At 47.7% G+C, this 9,337-nt stretch overlaps 1 protein-coding gene across 1 annotated transcript; it reads left to right on the top strand.

Annotated features, from left to right (window-relative positions):
- Nucleotides 1–2,021: 2,021 nt before the first annotated feature.
- ap5s1 (adaptor related protein complex 5 subunit sigma 1) lies at nucleotides 2,022–6,370 on the top strand. Its single transcript, XM_055643503.1, has 2 exons — nucleotides 2,022–2,302; nucleotides 5,901–6,370. The coding sequence occupies exons 1-2, from the start codon at nucleotides 2,055–2,057 to the stop codon at nucleotides 6,325–6,327; spliced, it is 675 nt and encodes a 224-aa protein (XP_055499478.1). The 5' UTR covers nucleotides 2,022–2,054; the 3' UTR covers nucleotides 6,328–6,370.
- The last annotated feature ends 2,967 nt before the right edge of the window (nucleotides 6,371–9,337 follow it).

Below are 9,337 nucleotides of genomic sequence, written 5' to 3'. Positions count from 1 at the left end.
CCATTTGATTCTTCGAACCAGCACTTCTTTTGAAAGTAGCTCCTCTTGAAAACATCCAGTGAATTGACCTCCACTGCCCTCTAACAGAGAATTCCACAGATTCACAACTATCTGGGTGAAAAAGTTTTTCCTCATTTGTCCTAAATGGCCTACGCCTTATTCTTACACTGTGACCTCTGGTTCTGGACTCCCCCAACACTGGGAACAATTTTCTTGCATCTTGCCTGTAATGCCATAAGAATTGTATGTTTCTATAAGATCGCCTCTCATCCTTCTAAATTCCAATGAATATAAGACCAGTCTAACCAATTACCCTCTGCTAACCTTTCTCCTTCACCTGGGGAAGAACTTGTTTTCATTAACAATCATTCTTTTCATTTCTCCCACTTCTTCCAAATTAATTCACTAGCCATTCATGCATGCACGTGCGCGCACACACACACCTCTACTTCCACAGGCTCTGGAGTTTAGAAGGTTGAGGGGGAGGGGGAGAATGGGTGGGGGGGAGGAGGACCTAATTGAAACAGAATAATGAAAGGCATATTTCATAGATGTGGAAAGGATGTTTTCAATGGTGGGAGATTAGGACTAGAGGTCAGAGGCCTCAGAATTATAGGGTGTTCTTTTAGAAAGGAGGGAAGGAGGAACTTTAGTCAGAGGGTAGTTAATCTGTGGAGCTCATTGCTACAGAGGTCAAGTCAGTGGATATTTTTATGACAGATAACAAATTCTTAATTAGAAACGGTCAAGGGTTATGGGGAGAAGGCAGGAAAATGGGATTAAGAGGCAGAGATCAGCCATGATTGAATGGCAGAGTAGACTTGATGGGCTGAATGGCCTAATTCTACTTTTTGTTATGATCCTGCTAAGCCCCAGGGTGCAACAGGACCTCCTCTGTCATCCTCGACCGGTTTGGCCCGCCAACCCACGTTCCTCTTCTCCCTCGATCGCCTTTGCATCCCGGCGGAATAACATGAATGTAAGGCTGTACTGTCTGTCCATGAATAAGGTGGACAAATAAGAGACAACCAGGTTGGTGGGAATCTGCAGTATATAATTGAACTTCCAAATATATCATCCATTCCTTCTCTCCAGAAATAATGCCTGTCCTGCTGAGTTACTCCAACATGTTTGTGTCTCCTATCCGATTTAAACCAGCATCTGCAGTTCCTTCTTACATAGAAACATAGAAATTAGGTGCAGGAGTCGGCCCTTCGAGCCTGCACCGCCATTCAATATGATCATGGCTGATCATCCAACTCGGTATCCCGTACCTGCCTTCTCTCCATACCCTCTGATCCCCTTAGCCACAAGGGCCACATTTAACTCCCTCTTAAATATAGCCAATGAACTGGCCTCGACTACCCTCTGTGGCAGAGAGTTCCAAAGATTCACCACTCTCTGTGTGAAAAAAGTTCTTCTCATCTCGGTTTTAAAGGATTTCCCCCTTATCCTTGAGCTGTGACCCCTTGTCCTGGACTTCCCCAACATCGGGAGCAATCTTCCTGCATCTAGCCTGTCCAACCCCTTAAGAATGTTGTAAGTTTCTATAAGATCTCTCTGTCTCCTAAATTCTAGAGAGTATAAACCAGGTCTATCCAGTCTTTCTTCATAAGACAGTCCTGACATCCCAGGAATTACAGATTTCAAATAGGCCCTACATCAGTCTGAAGAAGGGTTTCTGCGAGAAACGTCGCCTATTTTCTTCGCTCCATAGATGCTGCTGCACCCGTTGAGTTTCTCCATCACTTTTGTCTACAAAATAGATCTGACATTTGTGACAGCTATGTGGCATTTGATCAATAAGGCAGCGCCTGAAAACTGCGCATAAGTGGTTTGGGGAAGGTGGGGATCGAACCCTCATCACACAGGAGGTGCGACACTCCCTGGCACCTGCGTCATCAGCCCTAAACAAGCGCCCGCGCGGCACCCCCTGGGTAATGTAGTCCGTTGGCTGGGATTGCCCGCGCACGCGCGAGCCAAGGTCATAGGGCGGAGCTCCGCGTGAAAGGCCGGCCACTTCCGGCCGCTGTCGTTGGCAGTTTGCAGTTGCCATGGTGCGGGGCTTCGTGCTGCTGGCGCTGGGGCGCGCGCGGAGCCGAGTCCTGTACTCGCGGCTGTTCGCGCCCGAGGGGCAGCGCGAGCCCGAACCCCAACCCCAGCGCGAGCCCCAACCGCCGGCCGAACCCGAACCCCAGCCCGAGGAGCGGCCGCCCTCAGCCGAGCCCGACCAGGCCGGCCCTGCCCTCGGCCCTCAGCGCTGCCGGCTGTGGGGAAAGGAGCAGCTGACGGCCGTGGCCAGGTGATGGAGGGGGAGGGAGGGTTTGTGTGGGGTGGCTGAAGGTTATGGGGTGGGAGAAGAGTGAGAGTATGAAGGGAGAGCGACAATAGACAATAGGTGCAGGAGTAGAGGCCATTCGGCCCTTCAAGCCAGCACCGCCATTCACTGTGATCACGGCTGATCGTCCACAATCAGTAGCAATGTTACAAAATTTTGAGATTAAAAAAATCAAGTCTGCAATTTATCCCATCAGATAAAGCATAACAACAAGTTTAATTTGACACCAAATTCACTTTCATATCTCAAGTATTAAAAAGTTATGGCCATTTTCATACTCGGAAATTAGCATCTTGTTCCCTATTGATTTTCAATGGACATTACAAAAAAGCTGTGATCTTGGATAGTCAAAAGCCCATTTCTTAAGGAAAGATTAACATTTTTAAATAGCCTAAGTGTCCAAAGATTATTCACAAATAATTCACAATATAACATGATTTTTATATCTAATTTACATTAATTTATAGGCCAAATGGAAGGAATTTAGTGTTCAATTGCTGTAAATAAATGCCCCATTTAAATCGGCTTTCTAGTGGGTTCATGTGGAACGCGCTGGTTTAGAACGTTGACATCGCGCTGGATTAGTGCCTCAAATGCCGAGAAAAATACTGTGGGCTATAAAAAGCCCAGAATGAACTACTCGCTATAGATAACTTGATATATAGGGTTATATATATGCCCCATTTAATGTAAAAATAAGGTACATACCTTTAATTGTTTGCTTTATAAAACCCTGGGGCTGCGAGAGGTTGCGGAATGAGACAGTAATTTAAAAACTATTATAACTATATTATCGAGGCCTATAAAACTAATAATACCTTTTGCGACCGGGTCTTGCAGCGATTTTTCGTTAATGATCTACTAGGCTGAACATCTGCGATTAGTACAGCCTAGTAAAAATCGCGTTTTAAACCCGCCCCCTCCAAACAGTGCCGAAATCACACACAAGGGGTGGGGCAGATGCTCAGCCACGATTCAGGTAGGTTTTGTAACATACCTACAATCAGTGTTCAAGAAGGAACTGCAGATGCTGGAAAATCGAAGGTACACAAAAATGCTGGAGAAACTCAGCAGGTGCAGCAGCATCTATGGAGCGAAGGAAATTGTCTGAAGAAGGGTTTCGGCCCGAAACGTCGCCTATTTCCTTCGCTCCATAGTTGCACCCGCTGAGTTTCTACAGCACTTTTGTGTACCATCCCCAATCAGTACCCCGTTCCTGCCTTCTCCCCATATCCCCTGACTACACTATCTTTAAGAGCCCTATCTAGCTCTCTCTTGAAAGTATCCAGAAAATCGCCACGACTGCCCTCTGAGGCAGAGAATTCCACAGACTCACCACTCACTGTGAGGAAAAGTGTTTCCTCGTCTCCGTCCTAAACAGCTTAATCCTTATTCTTAAACTGTGGCCCCTGGTTCTGGACTCCCCCAACATCGGGAACATGTTTCCTGCCTACAGCGTGTCCAAGTCCTCAACAATCTTATATGTTTCAATGAGATATCCTCTCATCCTTCTAAACTACAGAGTGTACAGAATGGGGTGAGGGTTGTGTGAGGTGGGGGGAAGAAAGGGCATGGTAGGGCAGTGGATGGCTGAGGAATGTGGGGAGAGGAGGAGAGGGTGGAAGGTGAAGGGTGTCAAGTCAAGTTTATTTGTCACACATACGAGATGTGCAGTGAAATGAAAGTGGCAATGCTCGCGGACTTTTGTGCAAAAGACAAACAACAAAACAACCAAACAAATTATAAACACAATCAAAACACATATTATTTTACATAATAAATAATGGAAGGAAAAAACGTTCAGTAGAGTTAGTCCCTGGTGAGATAGGTGTTTACAGTCCGAATTGCCTCTGGGAAGAAACTCCTTCTCAACCTCTCCGTTCTCACCGCATGGCAACGGAGGCGTTTGCCTGACCGTAGCAGCTGGAACAGTCCATTGCAGGGGTGGAAGGGGTCTCCCATGATTTTATTGGCTCTGGAGTTGCACCTCCTGTTGTATAGTTCCTGCAGGGGGGCGAGTGAAGTTCCCATAGTGCGTTCAGCTGAACGCACTACTCTCTGCAGAGCCTTCTTGTCCTGGGCAGAGCAATTCCCAAACCAGATGGTAATGTTCCCGGACAAGATGCTTTCCACCGCCGCTGCGTAGAAGCACTGGAGGATCCTCGGAGACACTCTGAATTTCCTCAATTGCCTGAGGTGGTAAAGGCGCTGCCTTGCCTTACTCACGAGTGCTGAGGCGTGTGATGCCCATGTCATATCCTCGGAGATGTGGACTCCCAGATATTTAAAACAGTTCACCCTATCCACAGGATCCCCATTTATCCTCAATGGAGTGTACGTCCTCAGATGATGTGCCCTCCTAAAGTCCAGGTGTGGAGGTGGTTGGGAGAAGGGGGGGGGTGAAGGATGAGGGAGTTGGTGTAGGTTGAGGGAGGGGGGGGGGGGGGGGGGGGGGGGGGGGAGCTGAGGATTGCATGTGCGTTGGTGGGGGGAGGTGAAGCAGGGAGTGAGGGTATGAGGGAAAGGGAGGGTGGCTGAGGGTTGCATGAGCGGAGGGGGGGTGAGGGTATGAGGGAAAGGGAGGGTGGCTGAGTGTGTGGGAAGGGTGGGCTGGGAGACGGGGCGGTAAGGTGAGTGAAGTGAGGTTTGGTGTGAGGGGAGAGGTGGTGTGGGAGAGATAGAGGGGGAAGGGTGGTGGAATCCTTTATCTGTGTAGTGTAGACGGCTTGATTGCATTCAGTCTTTGACTGAATAGCATGCAAACACAAGCTGCTCACGGTACCTCGATACATGACAATAATTAACTAAACTGGCAGGATAGGAAGGGGTGGCGAGTGGGCTACATTATGAAGTCGGGGAAAAGGAGTAAATGTGCATACATTAGAGATAGCACAGTGCAGGAAGGCCTGATGAAGGGAGAGGTTGAGAGAGTTCCTGTTGAAATGTGCAGCTTGATCTCCTTACTCTTTCATTTCAGTGCACATCTCGTATGTGTATGTGACAAATAAACTTGACTTGACTTGACTTACTCCATGGCCGTAGGAGGGTCATAGTCATACAGGGTGGAAACAGGCCCTTCAGCCCAACTTGCCCACACCGACCCACTTCGTAACATGTCCCATCTACACTAGTCCCACCTGCCTGCGTTTGACCAATATCCCTCGAAACCTGTCCTGGTCCTGTCCTGGCTCAGGTATCTTTTCTGGCAGCTTGTTCTGTACACCTACCACACTTTGCTTGAAAAAGTTACCTCTCGGGTTTCTATTAAATCTTTCTCCGCTCACTTTAAACCAATGTCTTCTGGTTCCCGATTCCCCGGCTCTGGCCAGTAGCCTGTGCATCTGCCCAATCTAATTCTCATAATTTCCCACACCTTTATAAGATCACCCCTCATCCTCCTGCTCAACCTCTCCCTATAGCTCAGGCCCTCGAGTCCTGGCAACATCCTGGTAAATCTTCTGCACCTTACAGCGGGAGTAAATGGCAGTGAAATGTAGACTGTGTGTAGTCATATAAAGTCGGTGCACTCTGGTTGAGAGCTCACTGTGCCTTTTGATTGCAGGCAAGTGTCTTCCTCCTGTATTTTGGCTCGACAAGCAGCAGATAAGCCACTCTTTGACTCTGGGGCAGCGGTAGGCGAGGAATCCGTTCGGTCTCAGGAGCCGGATTTGGGCGTGTTCCGGCTCTCTGCCGGCGAGATTTTCGGCGAAGAAACGGTAGTTGTATGGCTGGGTGTCCTTTCTGTGGGCTTTGCCCTGGTCTGTGACCCTCACGAGAACCTGGCGCTGGCAGAAAACACCCTCCGACTGCTGGTGAAGTACCTCAAGGAGCATCTGAAGCTGCTCGTCCAAAGCAATGACATTGTGCTCAAGACCGATAGAATTGAGGCCATCCTGAACACGTTCTTGCCACATGGCCAGCTGATGTTTGTTAACTGCTGTTTCATTCAGAGTCTGGAGAAAGAACTCAACGCTTCCATGTGCAAGTAAGACCAAAGCAGTAACTGCTGAAGATGCTCATCGGTTTCAGAGAGCCCAGAGTGTTTTAGGCTTATTCATACCTGAAATGTTTAAGAAGGAACTGCAGATGCTGGTTTACACTGAGGATAGACACAAAATGGTGGAGTAACTCAGCAGGTCAGACAGCATCTCTGGAGAGGATGGGAAGGTATGATGAGTGGGATAATTTGCGGTCAGGAAAAGGGAGTATTGTGGTAGATATCTATGTTGGAGGGATGTGGGGAGAGGTCGAGAGAGCTCCTGTTGAAATATGTAGGAAGGAACTGCAGATACTGGTTTAAACCGAAGACAGACACAAATAGCTGGAGTAAGTCAGCGGGACAGGCAGCATCTTTCGAGAGAAGAATGGGTTATGTTTCAGGTTGAGATTTAGGGGAGAGGGAGACCCTAGTCTAAAGAAAGGTCTCGACCCGAAATGTCACCTTTTCCTTCTCTCCAGAGACGCTGCCTGTCCTGTTGAAATGTGCTGCTTGATGTCCCATCATAATAGGAGGGTGAGCATTATTACAGAGTCATTCAGTGTGGAAACAGGCCCTTCGGCTCAACCAGCCCACATTGGCCAACATGTCCCATCTACACTAGTACCACCTGCCTGCGTTTAACCCACATCCCCCTAAACTTGTCCTACCATGTAATGTAACTAAACGTTGCGATAGTACCTGCCTCAACTACCTCCTCTGGCTGCTCGTTCCATACACTTACCACACTTTGCTTGAAAAAGTTACCCCTCAGGTTCCTATTAAATCTTTTCCCCTCACCTTAAACCCATGTCTTCTGGTTCTCGATTCCCCAACTCTGTGCAAGAGTCTGTGCATCAACCCAATCTAATCCTCTCATGATTTTGTACACTTCTAAGATCACCCCTCATCCTCCAAGGAATAGAGTCCTAGCCTGCTGAACCTCTCTTGCTCAGGCCCTTGAGTCCTGAGAAGGAATTAATAACATTTCGGGTCAAGGCCCTTTTTCTGAAAGCACTGAAATGTTAACTGTTTCTCTGATCATAGATACAACCTGACCTGCTGAACATAGTCAGTGTTATTTTTGATATGTATTAGCAGATGCCAGGTGTTATCTTTACAAAGCTCCAGCTTTCCTGCCAGCTTTACTGTTGCTGTCCCACCCTGTTGAATGTACGGGCCTTTCCTGGCAGGTAGATCACCTCATCAGTTGCTCGTTCATCCTGAACATGGACAAGATGTATGATGTGGAATAACACATCTCATAAGTTCATGTGATAGTAACAGAATTAGGCCATTCGGCCCATCAAGTCTCCTCCACCATTCAAACATGGCTGATCTATCTCTCTCTCCTAACCCCATTCTCCTGCCTTCTCCCCATAACCCCTGACACCTGTACCAATCAAAAATCTGTCTATCTCGGCCTTAAAAATATCGACCTCCACAGTCTTCTGTAGCAATGAATTCAACACAGATTCACCACCCTCTGACGAAAGAAAGTTCTCCACATCTCCTTCCTGAAGGAACATCCTTAAAATTCAAAGGCTATGACCTCTACAGCCTTCCCTGGCTATGAATTCCACAGATTCACCACCCCCTGACTAAAGAAATTCCTCCTCATCTCCTTCCTAAAGGAATGTACTTTTATTCTGAGGCTATGACCTCCGGTCCTAGACTCTCCCACTAGTGGAAACTTCCTCTACGCATCCACTTTATCCAAGCCAATCCAATCCAAGATAGACACAGGGTGCTGGAATAACTCGGATGCTCAGGCAGCATCTCTGTAGAAAATGCTTTTTACCAACAGCATGGAGGCTCTTGGCATGGAGCTGAGCCTGGATCTCAAGTGAGCCGATGGCTCCGGCCTGCTGGTGTGCTCCTTAAGAAAGGTCCTGACCCGAAATGTCACCAATCCAGAGAGGTGGAGGAACTCAGCGGGACAGGCAGCATCTCTGGAGAGAAGGAATGGGCAACGTTTCAGGTCGAGACCCTTCTTCAAACTGAGGGGAGAGAGAAACTAGAGATATGGGCCATTCGGCCCCTCGAGCCTGCACCGCCATTCAATATGATCATGGCTGATCAAGGGTATACCCCCTGAAAGTCCATGTAAGGTGTGAGTTCTTCTCATCTCGGTTTTAAGGATTTCCCCTTACAGCTGTGACCCCTTGTCCTGGACTTCACACATCGGGAGCAATCTTCCTGCATCTAGCATTTTGTAACGATCCCCTCTCAATCTCCTAAAGAGAAATGTCCTGACTGTCTGGTGAACCTTCTCTGGAATGTCCTTCCTCAGATTGTGGAGACCAAAACTGTACGCGAGGTGTGGCAGTAGAACCTCCCTGCTCCTATAAACTATGAAACTAGAGAATTACAACCATGTAAGGTGTGAAAAGGACAGATCAAAATAGACGATGATCAAGGAAATGCACTGAGGAGAAGGTGTTAACGGGGCATGCAAACAGTAAAATTAACTTGGACGACAGTGAAACTAGTCGGAGAACTAGGGTGAGGGAGGGATGGAGAGAGAGGGAAAGCAGAGATGCTACCTGACCTGCTGAGTTACTTCAGCACTTTGTGCCTATCTTTATCGCCTTGCTGTTTGTCAGAACCTACTGTGCACATTGGCTGCTGCCTTTCGTAGAACAATGGCCGTACTTCAGGAGTGCTTTATTGGGTGTGAAACGGCTCTGGGATCCTGAGGCTGGTGCTACAGAAATGTACGTCTTCTCACTTTTGTCACCAGCAAACACCAGCACATGCAATTGTTCAGATTTTATCTGTGCAGCCAGATGACAGAAAAAGCAACAAGTATGTAAAATCAATTTTCTGCAAGGTGGCGACTAAATAAGTGCAAAGTCAAATAAAATTCTGCAAGAGTCATGAATTATTTAACACGGGTGCTTTTTCCAAAAAGGAATCACGAGATAGAAAACGGAGATGACATGGAACAGGAAGGTAGATAAAAATGCTGGAGAAACTCAGCGGGAGAGGCAGCATCTATGGAGAGAAGGAATAGGTGGCGT

The sequence above is a fragment of the Leucoraja erinacea genome, chromosome 1 (assembly GCF_028641065.1).
Source record: "Leucoraja erinacea ecotype New England chromosome 1, Leri_hhj_1, whole genome shotgun sequence".
Taxonomy (NCBI): domain Eukaryota; kingdom Metazoa; phylum Chordata; class Chondrichthyes; order Rajiformes; family Rajidae; genus Leucoraja; species Leucoraja erinaceus.
This window is presented reverse-complemented; position numbering and strand designations above follow the sequence as displayed.